This window comes from Haemaphysalis longicornis, unplaced genomic scaffold (assembly GCF_048455015.1).
Source record: "Haemaphysalis longicornis isolate Haplotype H1 unplaced genomic scaffold, Haemaphysalis longicornis Haplotype H1 scaffold_3, whole genome shotgun sequence".
In the NCBI taxonomy this organism is placed as follows: Eukaryota; Metazoa; Arthropoda; class Arachnida; order Ixodida; family Ixodidae; genus Haemaphysalis; species Haemaphysalis longicornis.
Window position 1 is genome coordinate 185,094,315 of NW_027526335.1, and position 21,133 is coordinate 185,115,447.

The 21,133-nt window shown below is 46.3% G+C and overlaps 1 protein-coding gene across 1 annotated transcript in view; it reads left to right on the plus strand.

Annotated features, from left to right (window-relative positions):
• LOC144175876 (adenylate cyclase type 3-like) overlaps positions 1 to 20,517 on the plus strand; it is a 306,163-nt gene extending 285,646 nt beyond the window's left edge. Inside the window, exons 14-20 of the mRNA XM_077704914.1 lie at positions 8,184 to 8,282; positions 8,998 to 9,121; positions 10,970 to 11,094; positions 13,550 to 13,681; positions 14,030 to 14,173; positions 15,644 to 15,834; positions 17,363 to 20,517. Of these exons, the coding sequence (XP_077561040.1) occupies positions 8,184 to 8,282; positions 8,998 to 9,121; positions 10,970 to 11,094; positions 13,550 to 13,681; positions 14,030 to 14,173; positions 15,644 to 15,799 (780 nt within the window). The 3' untranslated portion in view covers positions 15,800 to 15,834; positions 17,363 to 20,517. The remainder of the gene's footprint in view (positions 1 to 8,183; positions 8,283 to 8,997; positions 9,122 to 10,969; positions 11,095 to 13,549; positions 13,682 to 14,029; positions 14,174 to 15,643; positions 15,835 to 17,362) is intronic.
• The last annotated feature ends 616 nt before the right edge of the window (positions 20,518 to 21,133 follow it).

Consider the following 21,133-nt stretch of genomic DNA (forward strand, 5'->3'; position numbering starts at 1 on the left):
GTAACGGACAGTCTGTTTGTACGTGAGAAAGGAGTCATCCAAGGATTTTTATGTCTGATATTATACATTACTTCCAAAGGTCGTGTAAGGTTGGATAAAGTGAGGAAACATTTGTTATTGTAACGGACAGCCTGTTTGTTTTTCATCCCAAGATTATAATTATATAAGCTTGGCAGAGGCAACACCTTAAATTGTGAAAAACGTTCTGCAGTGTGGGCGTCGTATGAAACGTTTGCAATATGGCGAAGTGCTTTCGTTTGCAGTAAAAATAACTTAGTTATGTTTGCTTGAGATATGCTGCCCCATACAAGATGGCAGTAATTAAGGTAGGGGGTAAAAAGTGCGTTGTATAAAAGCAGTTTTGTTTTGGTGGGGATAACATGTAGCAGTCTGGAAAGAATACCGCAAGCCTTAGCCAAGCTTCCTCCTACGTGTTGAACGTGTGTATCCCGAAATAAATGTTCATTGAATGTTCCTCCCAGGGTTTTGAATTCTTTTACAACATCTAGGTTCTCCGGTTCAAGGTATAGGTTTAAATCCGAAGGAATGTTTTTTTTGTGTAGTAGAAAATAGTACAGATTTCGTTTTTCTTATATTCCGTCTCAGCGATTGTTGACCTCAACATTGACCTAACGATGCGCCACGGAATGTGAAAATAATTGTTCCTCAACCTGGGGCACTATTTGATGACACTAGGCTTCAAAGCATACCCTTAGGGCTGACGTTGGCCACCTCATGCCCAAGGGCGGGGGTGTAAAGAGAATTTATTATAATCCACATATCAAGGCGCAGTGACTAGTGGTAACAGCGCTGCCATAAGAACAGAATATTATCTAATACGTTTTCATGGAACATAGTCATTCTACACACTGCACAAAACTGTTTGGGATAGCAGCAAGGTACTACAAATCAAGTCATACAAAGTTCATCAGCGTCCAAAGGAAGAGTTCATAAACTATGCTGAACTCGCTGCGGCACTAGAGAAACGCTCAGGATGTTGCTCCTGACAACTGTAAATCGCGTAGACCAACGAAAAAAGAACGCTTCTTCTCCTAGAGCTGCCAACTCGTGTTCCAAATGACTCATGATAATCGACCGGACACGCCAAAGCATTGGAAACATTGCCCGTTGCGGCCGGGCTCGAAGACATGCAGCACCACGATTTATCCACAAAAAAAGCATCAGCGCACATCAAGAAATTCACCAACACATCATTTGAACGAGTGTTCATTCGAAGTGTGAGTCCGAACATCCTGCTTAATACAGCCCAAAACATTGCCGCTAAACGACAGTGAAACAAGGAATGTTCTAAAGTTTCAGTGTGGCCGCAGTGCGGACACCCTGCCGAACGCACAACGCCGAATCTCGCCAGACGGTCACACGTCGGGAGAACGTTCCAGCCACGTAACCATCCGAAAGCCCGAACCTTATCCGAAGTGCCGGCGAAGTCAGCTGATGCTAATGGACACCGCGTGACCTTCCAGTCTGTTGGTTGTCCAATTGGGGTATTGCCAATTTTTCGCACACTTCGCTTGCCGTACTTTCCCTAAAACATAGGCTTGGCAAGGAAGACTGGAGATTTTGCAATGTTTTTATAATATACGCATAAAATGGGGGCAGGTGCACAGCAGAAGGACCGGCGATGTGTACGTGATAAAATAATGACCCGGAAGTTCCCAGAAAGTACTGTAGCAGCGCCTTCCCTGTGTACTCGTTTGAGTCTAAAAGGTCGATGATTGCCTGCACCGCCAGCACGCTACACATGGTTTGCAAGCAAGGCAGACTAAAACCACCCATTGATTTGGGCAGCTTCAGCTACGCTCGTGACACTGTTTCTGTTTTTCCCGCCGAGAAGAACAATCCAAACTTCGTGGCGAACTGTCGGGTGAAATGGCGCGCGCTTTTGCTACGCGTGATACATAAAAAAGCGCCGCTGAGACGGACGACCTAATTATGTAGCTTCGCTCTCAGAGGGAAAGCCTGAACTTTCCTGCAACTGCAAGACGCTGCTCCGCAGTCTCAAGGAGGCGCTTCCACGTACTACGCGCCACCTCACCCGAGGAATGGAAAACCACGCCAAGTATACTCGAACACCCGTCACCCATTCTACGTCGCCCGCCAAGCCAGACGCAAATGTGCCGAAACGCACCGCCATACTTTTTCCCCTGTTCAGTCGAGCTCCAGACAGCTCACCGCACTCATGAAATAGCCGCATAAATGCTTGGTAGCTGTCCTCGTCCCGAATGAACAGGGACACGTTGCCCGCGTACGCGTACACTTTAACTTGGCCTATGCCTGGCAATGGAAAGCCGCGGATGGCAGTGCTTGCATCAACACGGCGGAGAAGTGGGTCGAGACAAATGACAAAAAGCAAAGGTGGCAAGGGGCAACCCTGTCTTATCCCACGGGTGGCAGAGAAGGGACTACTTAAAATCCCGTTGACGAGCATTGGAACGCTCATGTCCGAGTACAACAGCTTGAGCATAACTACAAGGTCTGGCGGAAAGCCATATTGGCGCAAAACGCCCAGAAACTATCGGTGTTTCACTATTTCAAAAGCTATCGCTTGATAGAGAGAGATGAAGCACCCAGAAGCGCTAATGTTCGTTAAGCAACTGAACAAATCGCGCGTCAATGCCAAGACGAGAATATTGTGTGACCTGGAACGCTGCACGTTCGCGCTTGGCTTATAATATCGGCCAAAACGGTCCTGGTGCGTCTGGAAAAAATGGATGCTACAATCTTGTAGTCAGGTCCGTCGGTCGATACGCCTGGGGCAGCGTAGGATCCCCGCCTTGTTTTGCGATCAAGATGACACGGCCTTCACGGAAAGAGGCAGGTCGCACTACCCGCTTAAGAAAGCCGTGCACCCCGAATGGACGGAAAAAACTTCTTGTAAAATCCAGCAGAGATACCATCAGGACCAGGCGCCGACGCAGCGTTCAATTTTTTAACACACTCACTTAACTCATCGGCATCCACAGGAGCACACAGCAACCCAAACAGGTGATGTGGCACGCATGGCAGCATCCCATAAAATTCACTAAGCTTGTCCTGAAATTACTCTGCATCGCAAGACACGCTCTCAGTCGAGAAAATGGCGGCAAAATGTCCCAGGAATACCTCGGCTATATCTTCAGCCGTCGTGCTAACCGACCCATCAGCGAGTGTAACTGCTGGAACAGTGGTTAACCCATCCTCATCCAGCGAGTCATCTCTAATATGCCGGGGTACGGAGGGGTCCGAGACAGGCCTGCCCAAAGTCTTCGCACGGCTCGCGGCTTAGGATGACTGCCGAAAGAGGGACTTGTAGCGTATTTTCAGCAGGTTGACATAGTCCGCATCGCGAAGGTTAAGGTGCCTCCTCTCTGTACGATGCCAAGTCCCCTCAACGTGTCGTTAAGCGCGGCCGTGCTGCGCACCTTGCGCGCACGACCTTCCTTAACTAAAATCACGCGCCAGTGGTCCTTCAACTCATCCCAAAGGAGAGAGCTGTACCCGCACAGAGCAGTCAACGAAGCAGTAAATGCTGCAGAATTGTCCCGGTCGGTTAGCAGACGCTCATTCATCCGCCACATCTGGTGGCGGGGCGTACAGTTGCCAAGGTTAAGCGCTGATAACACAGGCCGGTGATCGGACACGCGACGAACTCCAGCCGGGAAGGAGAAAACGTCGCAGCATTCCACGTGGCAGCTCAGCTCGGGCGGAAAATCGAACTTATCTAGCCGACTGCCAGATTGTCCCCTTTCTCAAGTAGCGACAAACGTGTCGCCGTGAAGCTGCACCCACCCGTCGGAAAGATGGAATTGACTGATCAGGTCCTTTCAACGCCCGTGCACCGCTTTAGGGCCGACCTTGCCCACGTCCTCGCACATCACATGCAGGGTCGGTCACACAATTAAAATCGCCAACTAAAAATGTTGGGTATAGTTCCAGCATTAACGCTTCGAGGGATGCAAAAAAAAGAGGACGAGTCAGAGTGCTGCGCAGGTGCATACACAACAGCTCGCACCCGACGAGCGAGCAGGAAAAAATCGACGGCAAGCACGCGCCCTCCTGTCCCAAAGGTACAATGAGCCTTGCGGCGCAAGCTCTCGCGGGGAAAGACGACGCCTACGCCCGAGGTCATCTTGTCTGAAAAAAGCTTGCACACAAAAGCGCTCGCGAAACAAAGGAACGTCGAGTGGAGTACGAAAAATGCACTCCCGCAAAAAGAGAAGGTCAACGTGTTGCGCCCGAGCGTAGGGCATCACCTCCCTCTGTTTGTCCAAGTCCCGAAAGCCATGGACATTTAAAGTAAGAAAACGCACCAGCATAAAGGTGATAAGGGCATGACCCACATAAACCTTCTTGTCTTCAAAACTCACTCTCGTTGGAAGGTACTTTGACTTCGACACGCAGTTCGTTGTTGTCGTCGGCGGCATCATCGGTGTCCGCTGACGACGAGGGCAACGCCCGCTTGGACGCATCTAGGCGGTCCGGTGGAGAGGGTCGGGGAGGAAGCAAGTCGTTCACCTGGTTGATCGGGTTGACGAGACGAGGGTCGGTCACAACGAGGGATGGGCCAGCAGTGCGAGGCTCATCAGTGCCGCCCGCATCACCTGTGGTCGCCGAGGAAGACAGACTGCTTGGTGGACGCTGCCAGCCGCTCCAGGAGAGATGGGGAACCCAGCAGATGGTGACCTGGCTGACAGGGTTAACCTGACGTGGGTCCTTGACCTTGGGTGTAGGAGCACCACTGGAATTGAACGTGCTTTGGCCAGCTACAGGCGACTTGGAGGCGTTATTACAAACGGCCACAGCTGCCTTGCCGCTCGTGCCAGACTTGCCGCGTTCCTTCCGGCGACTGCGCGAGCCGCTTGAGGAAACAAGGAGAGCGATGTTTTTTCCCTGTTCACGCCCTGGCTCGGGCTAAGGCTGCTGCGCAAGGTTACTGCACTCGGCAGAGCTGAGGCTCGTGAAGTGAGATGTATCTTCAACGTCATTCCGCCGCATGCCCCTGTTCGAAGCCACATGGGAGTTGCTGGGGGGGGGGGGGCGGCCGTGAGCTTCTTACGACCGCCGTCATCGTCAGTGGTGAATCCACCTGAATGACTGCTTATTTCTTTATTTATTTATTTATTTATGCATTTATTTATTTATTGCAATAATATCACGGCCTCTAATGAGTTGCACAGAGGAGTGGGTAATACAAGTTAAAAAAAAAGTTTGGCTATGGCGGTCTTGAATAATGAAGGATCCGTGATGCTGGCGATCGGGTCGGGGAGGTGGTTTCATTCCGACGCAGTTGTCGGTACGAAGGAATGTAAGCACACGTTTTCCGGCGGGATGGCACTTCAACTTTGAATTGGGGATCAATGCGTGACGATCATGGGCCGCCGCAGCCAATGTGAATTTAGGTCACAGATTGCGGCTATACTTGTCTGAGGACGGTGTGGTTTTCGCTACCAATCTAAGAAATGCGTGAGAGATTCTAACACATTAAAGAAAAAGGTCTGTGAACATGACCCTACTTTGAAACGAAAAACCGTCAATCCAATCGGTTAGAGATATCCCCTGGAGTAAAACACTAGCTTCAGTACGCCAGAGCTTGACCAATTTTTATTGCTTGCAAAAACTGTGCCTTCAGTGTCCCCTAACGTAATGGCACTTCAAATCACGAAAGACAGATGATATAGCAATTGTGATTGCACGTTTTACGAATACCAAGTATACAGTTCTAAATTCAAGCTAGTATATAGCGCTCAGTATATATTGCGCTCCCTCAACATTTTATCGAGGGAGCGCAAAGAAAACGTCCAAAGAAGTCAGGGCGCAGCACTAGCGCTGTGTACCCCAATGTCCTTCTCCAGCTTTACAGTTAATGTCAATTTTGTGCAGGATTTTTATGTAGCTTCTCACAACACCTCCATTGCGCCGTATTTAATTAGATAGGCGATTGAAAACTAGAACAGAAAATGCTATCAATCCTGGTCTATACAAACTCCTGGGTTTTTCTCGGGAACCATGACGTTGTGCTTCACGTCAAATTACATCTTTCAGGAAAAATTTGACAAAAGGAAGTTTTTGCTCAAGAAAAGCTTACACTCTACATGATACCTCAACCTGGTTGGTGACTTGCCCGCACGTCAGAACGTGATGCTAACATGCGCAATCCTAGTAGCTAAAGCTGCTTGCGTGTTTGTGTTACAGGCCGCGCAGGCGTTTGCAGACCCTGAAGCTACACTCGATGACACAAACAAAGCGCCAAGAGGGGCAGAGCAATAATATGGAAGTCGAAACGAGTCGAGTTGGCCCTTATTTTGCTAAATACTTCCGCTCGGAAGGGACAAGAGTAATGGTTTAAAAGCATTGTTATAGTGTGGAGTTGACAAGCGTATTAGTAGGAAGCAGAGGCTCAACACACGGTGCCGCAGTGTCTTGTCGAGCCACTCATGTGGTGCAAAACCACATTAAATTCGGTGGCACACATTGATCCTGGTAGACTGTTTACTAGAATGTTTCCTAGATCCTAATAGGCGAACATGAAACATGGCTGGGCAGCACTTAAATGTATCTGTTGCCAGTTTCCATAGCATACTTTACAGCTTTTGACGTGGAGTTGTGGGCAGTGAAACAGTGGAACAGGTGCTCACTGAGATCGGGATATGTTGACATCAGGCAACAACGAAGAAAATTATCAAATAACAACCGGGACAGATTAAACCAGTGGTGAAACAACCGCTGCTACAGATCAGGTTCCGCATTTCTGATAAATGTAATCACATTTTCAACCAGCCCATTATAAAACGGTTAAAACGAGAGCAACGTTGATTGTCTCTTTATCCCAATGGTAGTCGTCAGTTTATAGGTCGTGACTAAAGCAGGCCTAGTTACAAAGCACAGTAATGGTATGTTACTACTGCCGAACAAAAGCGCCATTGTCTAGCATGTAGGCATCATTCGTTACAAATTTTGGGTTTTTTATCTTTAGGGTATTGGCAGTAAAAGGGGTAATGAAGCTCCGGCCATCGAAGATATGGAGCAAATAGGGTCGAGCTGAGCATGTCGAGTTATCTATTGTCGCAGTAACTCTGGTAATGCAATTATAATAACCGAGTTCTCGCGTACCGAAAAAGCGCACATTTGTTTCCTACTCTGCGCCCTTCTTAATGGTGTTAGTGCTGGCTTGGGGCGCTGACCGTCATGATTCTGCATGCGTCACCAAAGACGTTACAAAACACATTGTTGGTGCTGTTACGTCTCTGCACAGCAGTGAATTTTTTTGCGTACCCAACCTTTCTAAAAGAGAAGGGTTGAAGGCGTGCAGCGACCTTGCATAGTAGCAGCTTTTCGCGTTAGCACGAAAACAGTTTACTGAGAACAAAAAAAAAAAAAAAAACCAATGAATGGTATGCTGATCATTTGGATTGGACTCAGGGACCACTTCACATCCCGCCTGATATGAATGTGAGAAACGATACATGCAGAAGCGGAACAAACGCTTCAAGTCTCCTAAATGTGTTGCAAGCACGCAGAAGGAGAATAAATCTGGCTGCCAGTAGCAGTTCAGATTTTTTGGAAGTATGCTGTGTTCATGGGCTTCGGGTACGCGCTCCTCGGTAAGGTGTTTCGATGTGCGCAGTTGGGACTCAGAAAGAAACTGCGTACTACAACGGCCTCCACTGACCAAGTTCGTGGATGTCTTGTAGGAAGATGTACACGGAGGTACCCTAATAAAAATATACATAAGCGGTCACAACAGCGCACAAATGCACTTGTAAATGAAAAGCTTCGTCGTCGATAGAGAACGGACGATATAAGGACGACCGTATCCTCCTACCATAAAAGCACGAATAAGCTAACAAACAGCAGAGATCTGTGTATTCGGTCCAGATGTTTTGAAGCACGTAAACGTCCTATAGCACAACTTTAGTAACAATGGTTCAAAACGTTATTTGAGGACCCTTTTAAGACTCCTCAACTTTAGACACGCGATAAGCGATGGCGATGAATTCTCTACGGAGCTGTAGAGCTGTGAATTCGTCACCATCTCAGCGTAAATCTATCGCAAGTGTGACGGACTGGATAACATGTGCGCCTGTCGGAATCTGTCTTGAAGGAATTGGCCAAGCGCCTTTGCATTGTGCTGTGGAGGTGTTACTGCCAGAATACACTAACATTGGACCCTCTTTTGGTGGCAGCTGCTGGAACAGAGCCGATTCAAGGACATCCTCAAGATCAAGACGATTGGCTCAAGCTACATGGCTGCCAGCGGGCTCAGCAAAGAGGACGAACCTAAGGTAAATACTCTTGAGTTGGGGTTGGTGAGAAACACGTCCTAGGCGTAGCGATTGTTCATTCACCTAAATGTGTTTGCGATTAAGACCGTTTGGGAACGCTTCCTCTGCTTTCAGTTTCAGTTTTCGTTTCAGTTTCAGTTTAAAATTCAGTTTCAGTTTCGGTTTCATTTTTCTGTTGCTGTTCAAATGTTACAAAGCAGTAATAAATTTAGGAGGTCCTATAGTCATTGTTTGGGGAGTGCTTTGGACACCTTATCCTTGGCGTGCTCACACTGACGAAAAAATTTGGAATTTACACTCCAGGGAATCATGTGACGTAAATTGAGATCAGAATGAGGAAAGTAATATTTTTGAGACGAAATGCAACCGCATGCTATATGAGTTTGTAATTTTTTTTAAACACAGGTACTTTTGTTTGGTTTGTTAATTGTGATGTTTTATTAGAAGTTGATAGAACCCCTCACATGAATGAAAAATGAGTACAACTGTCTTGTCTTTCATTCGTCGTGCAAATCTTTTGCAGCCACTACAGATATTTTGCGAAGGCAGAAAAGACATTCAAAATGTATCATGCGCACCAGCAACAAGCTCGAAACCGTAAAGGTTCTATTTACTTTTTTTCTGTCGCCGGGAATACAATCAGTGACTGCCCCGAAAGACCCGGTTATCCATCGCAGTGAATATACTACTAGTGAAGCAACCTTTCTCTGCGCAGGCTGGAGCCAGCGTACAGGAGAAGTGGGGTCACCTGGCGCAACTCACGGATTTCGCACTTGCTCTCAAGGACACGCTCAACAACATCAACCGCGAGAGCTTCAACAACTTCGTACTCAAAATGGGTCAGTGCACGCCCCGCGTCAAGAGAGGCGGGATAGTGGTGGGGGGGTGGTGATAATGTTTATTAATGAATGGATCGGACCTTGCGTGTTATGCCAGCAATTGCGTCCCCGAGCGGCGGGATTATCTACCCTTGGGGCCATGTCACTTTGTACAAGCGAGACCGAGCAGCAATTGGCCGAGGTCTGCATTTGCAACTGTCAGTTTTGTTCTACATCGTTTCACTCTCACTGCTTCAGTTGCTTCTCAGCAGATCTTAAGCAAGGTCATCCTAGGTATCCCTTAACTAACAGATATTCTCAACTGAGGTATCTTAAGAGAATACCTCCCATGACCATTATTCTGCTTTTTCGCAGCACGCTGCTGCTTAACAGACAGAGCACGCTTTACAGGGACATTTCTTGCCAGGAAAATCCCTTTCCCGCATCTAAAACGTCACTCCGGAAACTTCGCAGAAAAGCTGTGCCATTTGAGACACTCTTCCAGACTTCGATTAAAACGGGTTCATTCAAATTTATGTGTCTGCAATTATTGTCAGCTTGTTAACGCGCTGCTAACTTTGCTTCTTAACACGCTGTTAAAAATAATTGGTGCTAGTGCCCACACGATGTGGAAGATTCCTAATTTTACAGATTCCCAACACCTTGTGATTCGTTTCAACTTGTGACGACATTCCTTCACTTTGAGCTATGTCCTCTCGCTCGTTCATGTTTCTTCGTTTCAGTTATTTTGTGCCATTCCTCTTAGTCGCAGTATCTCTTGGTTCATGTGCTTTTTAATTACTTAAATTTAATTTCGGAGGGATTATTTGTGTGGCTGTCGAACAATTATTTTTGATTGCTATCGGTGTTCGTGGTTTCTTTTCTGTACCAATCTTCTCTTCTCTCTATAGCGCACTGCTTCCCAAAAATTCTCTCTGCTCTACATTTAGCCCCACTTTTCATAACCATCATCAGCCGAACAGTACAGAGCGAAATCATTATTAAGGCAATAAATATACTTGGCCATGTACCCGGCCTAAATGTATCTCAGCTCCTATGAAAAATTTCAGCGGTCATAACTGGAATGTTTTTTTCTCAGCTATGCCGATTAGCGATACCTTGATTACCGCCGTGATGTTTTCAAAAAGGTGTGCTGTAGACCTCTATGCGGCAGAGTGCTGAAGTTCCGCATTGGCGCCTGGCACGTAGCTGTGATCCTCAAAAAAAGTACCCATGGAACGTGCAGATTTACTCATGACGTTCCTCAAAGAAGAAAGGGTACCGCCATGTTTATAGCTGTTTTAACTTCGGAGTTTTGTGTACTACAGTAGTTCCACCTAGGTAAAGTGTATTTGTTTTTATTTATGCTGTGCAAAAACTGCGTCTACTTTGCTCTACGCGCCGAGGCATGCCTATGCGTTTTATAGAGTAGTGGTGGAAGCAATCCTATTTTGACGTCTCAATTTTCCACTGAATACTTAAGGTACAACGTTACAGCAGTCTGTGTTTACGGCAGTGAGTGTACGTCATTTTACGAATAATTGCAAATTCTAGCTAGGGGATAGTAGAGCGTTTTACTAACTCGTGGATCCAGAAGGTGAGTAGAGGGACTGCTTTTAAACCACTCTAAGAAGTTGAATCTCGGCTCGATATTTCTAATAATTCTCGAGGTGTGCATTTATGCCCTTCTACACCTTGAGTTCTCTAGTGACTCCACAGTTACGCCTGTTGTTGTGACGTATTTCTGACATATGACATATGTCCGAAAGTGACAGGTGTCAGAAAGTGACGTATGTCACATATGTCAGAAACATACGTCACTTTCTTTTAAACACTCACTACATCGTTGAACTTCTTTTGTTACGGCAGGTATCAACCACGGTCCTATTACATCCGGAGTGATCGGGGCCCGAAAACCGCACTTCGACATTTGGGGCAACACGGTCAACGTTGCCAGCCGAATGGAGAGCACGGGGAAAGCAGGAAACATTCAGGTGAGGAGGTGCTGCTTTTGGATTTCGCGCACTCTTAGTTAAAGTTCGGGCTTGCTGAAAGACATCTCCGTGTCTTATCCTTATGATGGCAACCGTCTCTTGTTTTCCCAAATGGAAAGTCCTAAGGTGTGCACATTGAATAGCGGAGTCTGTTCATACTGAGCGCGTTATACTGTACAGCACCGAAGAATTGTTTGTGTAACATGTTACGGGTCATGTCCCTCCGTGGAATTTGTTTGGGCTTCAGGCATTGAAAAAGCTTCTGTCGAGGTCACAGGGTTTAAAGGCGAAAAAAGCGGACACTAGAAGAGAAAACAAGCAAGAGAAACGAAGCGCCAAATTGTTTTGCTTGTTTTCTCTTCGAGTGTCCGCGTTTTTCTTGCGCCTTTAAACCTATCGATCATATCGAACCAACTGGCCCCCATCAAGCTATTGCTAGTCCAGACTTCTGTCAAGGTTTTTAATTATTTAGAGTAAGCGGGATGTTCTGTGGCTAGACATTACTTGCACAAATAAATATTTTATGGCGGCCTGCTGGAATGAGGGCTTAAACCTATTATACGATATGCGCCAAATATTTTGGCTTGAACGAGAAAAATATACCATCAGCACCTGGTGATCAGAAGCAATAGTATCGGAACGTAGAAAACAACGCTTCCAAAATACCCTAACTGATAGCTGTGACAGAACATATCTCAACAAAAACGGTACGAGAGGCCAGGGGCTCCTGAACGACGTGTAGGAACCCCAGTTGGCAACTAAATAAAGTTTAAATCTCTCTCTATCTTCGCAGGAGTCCCTAAGTTTTAAGAATCCAATGTAAAAGCACATACCATCTCAACCATACCTGGTGATTTGGGTCCATTTACTGGAAGTCTTTCAAGCACAAATGAGAAGTCACATAACATGCTTCGGCAGACAATGCTTTGGACCACAGAACTTTGTTTCACGTTTGGCCTGCGGTCGAAGCGTGGACGAATAAACAGTTGCTCAGAACGTACCGCGTATATCCTAGAACGCTGTACCTATGTGCGTGCGTGCGTGTGCTCGTCGCTATCTCCCTAACCCAGGCCAAGGTAATCATAAAACGAATGCGCCACAAGAATTACAGCTGTGTCTGATAACAGCTTACCAAAAACATAGCTTGGATGAATTTGCATCATGGTAGCCGATTGGTGCTACAGAAAAAGATGTGATTGCTTTTCGGTGAACGAAAGAGTGCTTCCCAGTGCTAGAAAATATCTCCACATGTCGAGACGCTTGAGACCGACTCAAACCCTCGAAGCTGCCGTTCACTCTGCGATGCTCGCTTACTACACCACCTCTGGCGTCGACGCTGATATCTGCCGTGGATAAGCTTCGGGGTATGAAACGCAGACGGGCGGTTTTGCACGCCTTTTAACGAAGCGCGCAGACGCCGGGCGATGATGAGAGCGGTTCATCGTAACTCGGCGTAGAAGGCCACACAAGCAACAGAAGCGGGCAGCAGTAGTAGCGTCTGCCGTCTGTTACTATCTGTATTCGTTTATTTTCTTTTTTGAGCCTGGGGTTGCGTTTTATGCCTTATTTAGAGAATACAAATTTTACGGAAGGCCCTGGCTCGCTAGCCTTCTTCCACGGGGAGGACCCTTTGCAGTTTGGTGCTTGAAATCGGACAATTCATGCACTGTTGTACCTAAACCAATATGCTGGGATGTTTTAATTCACGGTTTTCAACCATTTCGTGAAATGAACATGATATCGATAGGGTGGGCGTGGTACTGTACTCCTATTTTGGGCTGTTCTATGCTCTCTTTACGTGTTTTTGTACACATGATACCCTGTTTTCGGCTTCGTCATATTGCTTCTGCTGTTTTCTACACTAACAGAAATTAGTGTTGGAGCCCACAACTTTTCTCAGCCACTGAATTCGATCTATTCTTGTTCTATTTATGCTAATAAAGGGAGAACAAAGAGAAAGGTATCCAGAACGTGCAACACAATCAAAAGCCAAATGTGCTGTGTAGTTTTTGTAGAGAAATATTTGACGACAGCTGAGGGGTTGTTAGGTGCTGTGATGATGGGTTATTTAAAGAGAATTTAAAGAAAGGAGAGTTTTCAGCTACTGTGTTTAAGTTACAGCACGTTTTATTGCATGTACAAGGTGTAGAAACATTCCGGAGAGTTAGTCGCTTGTTGCGTGTCGACGGTAATGGCGAGTATATTACTTGTTTCGACTGAATTATGGTTCGGAGTGGGCAGCGTCGGTTCATAATGGACTCCTAACTACTACTTCTGGTCTAGTAGCATAGTTTCCCCTTTTTCGATGTCCTGTACACTGAAACATTGTTCATAGACTAATCTCGTGTGTCGTACCTGGCTTCCATAAGGGGAATTAGTGAATGAGAAACTTTCACACAACAAGAGACCGGTGTCATTTGGCGCCATTCGAGCCTTGTGTGTGCGGTCGTTGCAGGTGGTGAAGGAGACGGCGGACATACTGGAGAGCTTCGGCTTCGCCCTCGAGCAGCGGGGACTCGTCTCCGTCAAGGGCAAGGGGATGTTGATGACCTTCTACCTGCTTGGCAGGAAGCAGCCATCTGCCCAGGTGAACATTTTCTAGCTTGATTATTGAACTAGAAACTTCTTCTGGGTAGATTCATTTTTAGTTAGAAATAGGCGGAATTTCTAGCTGGAAATTTAGTTTCTATCTCATTTCTAGCTGGATTGAGATTCTATTTCGTCTGGCAGCTATTCCTTCCAGCCAGCTATTTTCAGCCTAGCTGGAAGAAAAAAAACCTGCAAGCTGGAAATAATTGTCTCTAGCTTAACTAAGAATTTTTCTAGTTAGAAGCTATAGATTCAAGCTAGAGTCTACAAATCTCGTCATAAAGGAAGCTGGAAATTATGATTTCTTGCTGGAAATGCTTTTTTCCATTTTACCGGGCGAGTGCAGCCGCAGCAGCCTCCCGCGGCACCGGAGGCAGTGGCAAGCGCCGCGCCGACGCACGTGCACACAAACCCGCTAGCACAAGAGGACGACGCAGTCGCCACAAATGCAGTCGCGGACCCGGATGCACATGATCCGCCGCAGCAGCAGGTGATGGCCTACCCTTTCATGAAACCAGGATTTCGCCCTGGTGCTATGACAAGAATGCAATGTTGAGGTGTACGAATATTGGAAATTTTAAGCACTCCGGGAAGAGAGCTTGCTATTTAATTCGATTCGCAGCGCAGTTTTATCATTTGAGGAATTCAAAGTTTTTGAATGAATGAACAGACGTTTACTGACAGAAAAAAAAGGGAGAGGTCCCCTTGGCATGACCGGAGGCCTCGGTGAAGAGTCAGAAATGGGATAGGAAGGAAGGGGTGGGGAGAACGGAAAGACAGGCAGCTAGAAGCGGTCCCCGATGCCGGCTTATCTAAGGAAAATCAGTAGTGTGTCCAGCAGGTGGCTCCTGTGAGATGGGGCTCCAAGTGTACTACCCCAAAGTTCGTAGTCTGCCGGGTGTAGCGGGCCAAGTGTCTTTAGGCAGCATTCTCCAAAAACACCGAGTCCCGTACATTCCCACAGGAGGTGTCCCGCACTGCACAGGGCTGCGGTACCAAATTCCTGGCTGTTAGGAGTACTGTATGGCTCTCTCTATTCCAAATGCTTTGTGCTTCGCTATTTTTTCTTAACTAACAAGGATGTGTTGAGTTCTGACTGCCTGAGTTATTTTTGTAGCTATGTTTTAGAAGCTCCATACATGCCAGAGCAAAGTATTCGTATACAAGAATACTCGATTCAATTTCCAGTCACTAATGTCCATACGTATTGAATTCACTGTCGTAAATTTTATAGTTGGGCAGCTGAACAAACAGCGCCATGATAGTACTTGTACGTGTCATAATTAATCTTTAGTATGATGTCTTTGTTGTTCTTGTTGATGTTCGTCGTTGTTATTGCTATATCCTAACAAGGGGGACAGTGGGACAAAGCTGGAATGTAACTTCCTTATTTGTGAAAATGACTCTGAGCCATCATCATGCATGCTTCGGCTTTGCTCGACTCTGAGCCATCATCATGCATGCGTCGGCTTTGCTCAAGACACTAGGGAATGCGCAATCTAGGCGCGTGCTTTGAACATGCGCGCGTTCTCGTGAGTCTGTAAGCAGATTTTGTTATCCGTGGCATGTAAAACGGCCGCAACGATCTACAGAGAGTATTGTAGCGCATGTGGAAGGAAGCTTATTTTTATTTAAATAACAATGCTTCGAAGAAACAATGTCTTCGTGTTTAATAGCATGAGAGATAAGGTGGGCGTTTATCGCAAACATCCTTGCGCCATGTTTTCAGTACGTAGAATGGTTTGCAGCATTTTGGCTTACTTTAAGCAGAGTGAGATTTTAATGATACCTTTGATTTGTGGTAAATAATTTCGTAGCCTGTGAATTAAACAAAGCGGAAGTGCATTTCAATTTTCAATCAAATAACGTGGAAGGCTGAGTCACGTGAAGCAGTCGAAGCTTAGGCAACAGTGAGCGATGATGATAAACTTTACAACGGCGTTGGCAATGCTCTTTACAGGAGCCCACTGTGACAACTCCGCTAATAACTCCCGCCACACCGGTGACGGCAAGCAATACTGCAGAATCTGTGAGCAACGTTGGAACGCTCGAGTCCCAACAGCAGCTTCCCAATGGGGCGGGTCCGACGTCGGTGGCGGCCGCAAGTCCCAGCTGAGAGACACTGCTCTCTGGTCACCACCATGCCCACAGGTTGGTACACCACGTCATGAGAGCTGCCAACGAATGTTCATTGTCGGATTTATTCGCTGCTCACGTTACACGCTGTTGGTTCCGATGCAAAACAGATTACACTTCTGCAAACAAAGTTTGGGTAAATACCACAGCAGCACAAAATAGCGCAGTGACGAAGAAAAAAGCACAGTGGCAGAATCATGCCTTGCCAGATCTCATTGAACTGTAAAAAAACTCCGTTAGTAAAGCCAACGCTGCCTGTATAATATTGCCCTTCACCTCACCTGATAATTGCGAAAACACCACTTTCCTGTAGCTCTTTTCTGCCCTCCCCTGCTCACTGGCCTTTCCGCGTGCTGCCTGCCTAAGTACTGTAGCACCGCTAACGAAAACTACGGGAAACGATTTAAAGGGTTTGTACAGCCCTGGAAAGGTGGGGTCTTGCGCTTTCATGTTTAAGGCTTGTAGGGCACCACGTTTTTTTCCTGATCTGTTGTGTGGCGCGCGCCGGAGGGCATGCCTCAGGCGAAGTATCCTTATTTTTTCAATCCCAAACGCATTTGCCCCGAGCGGCCAGCCAAGCCTTTTCTTCTATACTCCTGCCACTCTCCCCTAAATTCTAGCCTCCCCAGTGCTTTAGTCATGTGACCAATTACTCTTGGGGCTATGCGTAGTGGAAAGCGCCAACATAGGCAGAACGCACGTGCTTAATCACGGCGCTTTGTTTTCTATCGCTGGTCAAAGCACAGCTATTTCGGTGGTCTAGACCGTCGGTTGTCTTGGCAAATAGGCACAAGCTGCTCAGGAATTCCAGGCGGTATGTTTAGCGTGGTTAATTTTGCGGCCGTACCTTGAATAAACAGCTCAATAGGTATTGGAGCGCTCATGAGAATTACCGCAAATGCGATTTCTGGAGTCTCAGCAGTATTACATAGAAAAGATTTCAAAACCCAGACAACGAACATATTGAACAACTCTTCTCACCTTCAGTGATAGTCAAGTCTTTTTTTTTTAATATTTGCATTCACTACAAAGTAATGCCTATTACAAAATTTGAAAATATTTGATGTCTTTTACTCATTGTAAGGCATGAAAAGTTACTTACCGAGTAATTAATACACTGAAAATTACTTAGGAAGTTTTATTCCCATGACGAGAGCAATTTTACGACGCTTCAGGTACCTTCACTCAGCAGATATTTTAAAGGATCCTAAGAAAAGATTAAGATTTCCCACATTTTGCGACAAAACGTAGGGGCGTCCGTGCGATGGGCCACAAAACCGCCAGCTGCGAATAGGGCTTCGTTGGAGCTGCTGATGGAAGCTTTTAATGAATAGCTGTTGCAAATGCCCCACCAATGTTGGAAGCTTACATATCTTTCACCTAGGTGGCCCAAAAGTGCGTTACAGTCCAAAACCCGGACACTTTATTATACGAGGAAATACTCGTTGCCATTAAAATATTTGAAATATTAAGTTTGGTTGCACCCACTCTACCTTTTTCGCATGTGCTACATCTTGCTTTTCTATTCGCGCCTTCAATGCAGGTGTTGTGATCCCCGTCATCTTCATGGTGCTACCACCGCAAGCCTCACAGCCACTTCATGGGCATACGACATACCGCTCAGCCCGCGGCCACCCTCCCAGTTAAGCCTAACGACGCTCCCAGCCAGCCTACCAGGTGCCGCCACCTAGGCAGCCGTCGGTGTCACTACTCCCGCCAACCGTTGCATCTTTTGGTTCCGAGAACCACCACCGGCGGTGCGGGCCGCCGGTTACCGCCGCAACGGGAGTGACTTTTCGGTGATGCTGGTAGGTTTTTAGGTCTATGAGAAGAATGAAGAGCACATTTTGCCACCGTCTCCCAGCAACAGCATAGATACTCAAGACGACGGTCGCTGACGAGGGATTGTGCACTTCTACACCACCTCGTTCACTGAGCAGCCGTCACAGAGGCGATGAATGTGAAACCGGTGAAGACTTCACATGACACGCAGGAGATACAGCGCAAGCTGCTGTTGGGACTGGCTGTTCGTAGGAGCAACTCTCATCCCTCATCTCTTGCTCCCTACGAGCCTATGTACGGGAGGCCTCTAGCTATTTAAGTGGTTAGAAATGAACATTTGTGTATAGGTGATGTGCTCGCCTTGGAGCGTTTTTTTTTGTGAAGCCGTTGAATTTTGTTTTTGCTTATTTGTTCCTTTGCGCTATGTGATATTTTCGCGCTGCGTGTTCGCTTTCGCTTCATTGATTTACAACCTACAATTTCACCCTTAATATGCCAGAAATTGGGCTAGCATGTAAATATACAGACAGGGTTTATTCGGAACCCAAACTTAGCACGACGAAAAATTGTTGCCTCTTTGGAGAAGTAACTAATTCGTTATTTTCGAGGTATGTAAATATTCGCACCGAAGCATACGGCACACAATTGTTGGAGATTAACTATGTCTTTCCACGTTGTGCTCCAGAGGGCATCGAAGCTGTCCATAGACATGGCACCTTCAAGAGAAGTCGTGTGAAAGCGCATTCACTACAGTTATGCTTCTTCGGGTTTTAAAATTCTCACGGGAGTTGTGCATTCACAGAATGTAATTGTTTTGTCACAGGGACGGTTCACAGCTACACCGATACCAACCAAATCTGCGCCTGGGTCACTTACTTGAGCATCGACGTCTGCGGGACATGACCTCCAATATAAAGGCCACGGGGCACTTGCAAATGTTACGTTTTTCAAGATTAAAACATTATGATCATCTTCAGAACGTTCACTGCAATTTCCTGATGCTTCAGGCGCTACGAAAGCGATGTGAATAGGGAATTAGCTCGAATAATTTCAAATATCCACCAAAGGCAGTCATCTAGAATTCAACTGCCTTGAAGCTTCGTGTGTTGTTTTGTCCATGAAACCAGTTTTCTATCTGGTGTTGTGCTGTTGGTACAGAGTCGTGCGTTCCTACACTAAGGCAAACATATTTATGTGTGATTGACAGCTTGTGCATGAGGGAGCTGGTGGGTCTAATGTTCTCACCAACTTTCAATCAAATATGTAGAATAGCTCCGTAGGCGCGTATCTCCATCAGAACCCAGAGGTCAGATTTGGTGACATTTACTTGGGTTCGAAGGCAGCTGATTTTCAGGACCTTTGAGATTTAAATTGGCGCGCTTTTGTTCGGTCTCACTTATCTAGTCAGACGGTTGTACAAGTCTAATAAATTGTTCTCTCACTCCTAAATGAAACACTGCAAAAGTGGCAGGGGTCCGGCATTCCCTCTGTCAGGCATGATGGCTTTGTTCGAACATTAGCACCGATGTAAAATATTGCAACAGCTTACAAAACCACACCTTTCATGCATGAATATTGATAATTCTGTTATGAGAAACACTGCCTCATTGAGGCGCGTGCATCAATGCATAAATCTCACAGGTTTGAGCAACCAGATAATTTTGTTGAGTGATTGAGTTTTAACCTGTGAGCGGCCGAGAAACGAATAAAAAATGGGAGCTCGAACTTCAGTTTCCTTCTTGCGCTCACACAAAAGAGCTGCGAACTAATGTCGCCTGTAGTCAATCTCTTCGAAAACATAATATGTAGTCCTGTGTTTGAACGCTAATTGGTGAAAACGGAACAAAAAGTAAATAAATAATAGCATACAGACAAGGCTGCAAGTCGTTACCGACGATGCGACTTTTTGTAAGCCGAAATAAATACAGTGAGACATAGTTAAGCCACAATCTAGTTACAGACCGTGCATCAGTTCGGTACAATTCAAGCCTTTTTCGACAGGCGGGTGAACTATGCACACATTTATGCTTGTTGCGAACAGAAGAAGTGTAAACTAAAAACATATGCCACGAATTAAGTCCTAAATTATGTCAAAACGGTATTGATAGGCCATTTTTCGCCCACTAGGAGCACTGAAGAAATTTTAAAATATCTATGGCAAGTAACGTTATTGTATCGTGACATTGGTGGTGACGTCAGAACTGCTTCGTTTATTGCCAAAACAATATTTGTTTGTTGCATACCGCGAAAACACACACGAAAAAGCCCTTCGCATAGGCCACAGCTTATCATGGGATCCACTTGATTTGTAGCTGACCCCAGTTGTCCTTCCTAAAGTTGAAATACGGGCTGCAAACTTGGCGACAAACCAGACGAGATGGAAGCAACATGCAGGAACTACTATAGGGGATAGCAGAAATGCCAACATGGACCGCAAGAATACACTGTAATGGGGAGCAAACCCCACAGTGCGGTGGATACGAACACCACCAACGATAATCGAAGGCGAACTCTGTGTAAAATCATAGCAGCTGACATTGGAAGGTTCTCCAATAATTTTCCCGCGTGCGTCAGCGTAATGCACCCCGTGGTGACTGAGTGGCTGAGTGTTGTGCTGCTGAGCCAAGGAAGCGGGCTCTATTCCCGGCCGCAGCGGCTGCTTTCTGATGGAGGCGGAAAGCGAAAACGCCTGTGTGTTTGAGATTTAGGCGCACGTTAAAGATAACCAAGCTGTCAAAATTAATTTGGAGCCCTCCACTACGGCGCGCTTCATCGCCTGTGTAGCGTCGGTGTGTTAAACCTCACAATCAATCGAGGCAGAGTAATTCGGTGATTACTGCCGCGTGGGTGGGAAACCAGGAGTGGGAGGGACGCTTATCATCCTTAGAACCGGAGTATCGTTTGCGCTTACAAATTCTTACAAAACATCTTTTTACTGATGAGTGACAAGTGGCATTCCTGAAGATTTTATTTTAGGGCTCTTAAGTTAGGTGGTATCTTTATGCACTTTTGGCACTTGCAGATGAAGTACAGTGCCTCTCCCAGTAGGCAAGTGGAAAGCGTACAGATGAAGGTTTTTCATGTTTCTTTAAAATGGCAACCATAAAGTCACTGTGTTCCTCGGTACCATTTGGTAATGAAAATAAGTTTTAGGGCCACGATGGAGATATTCTTTTCGTAAAAGCACCCTGCCGTACCACGGATTCAAAAGAAGGTTTTTCATATGTCTATACATAGAATTGATACCTGCAGTGAAAAAGATGTTCATTGCGAGGGGAAAGCCCTATCAGCTTCGGCACATGCAGCACAATTTGACATTTACGCGGCGGATTTGGAGGAACAAGCCCCACAACAGGAGTTTAATTTCAAACTCTGAGACACAGGGTGACGTATCGCGTAACATAATTCACGTTAGTGGTGTGAGCGGAGTTAGTAGGCTGTAAAATACGATGCCCCGCTTCAGCGCTTGCATAGAGAAAGGAGTTTTCTGATGATTACGAGGAAATGGGAAAAGAGCAGGTGCGCTGGGTCT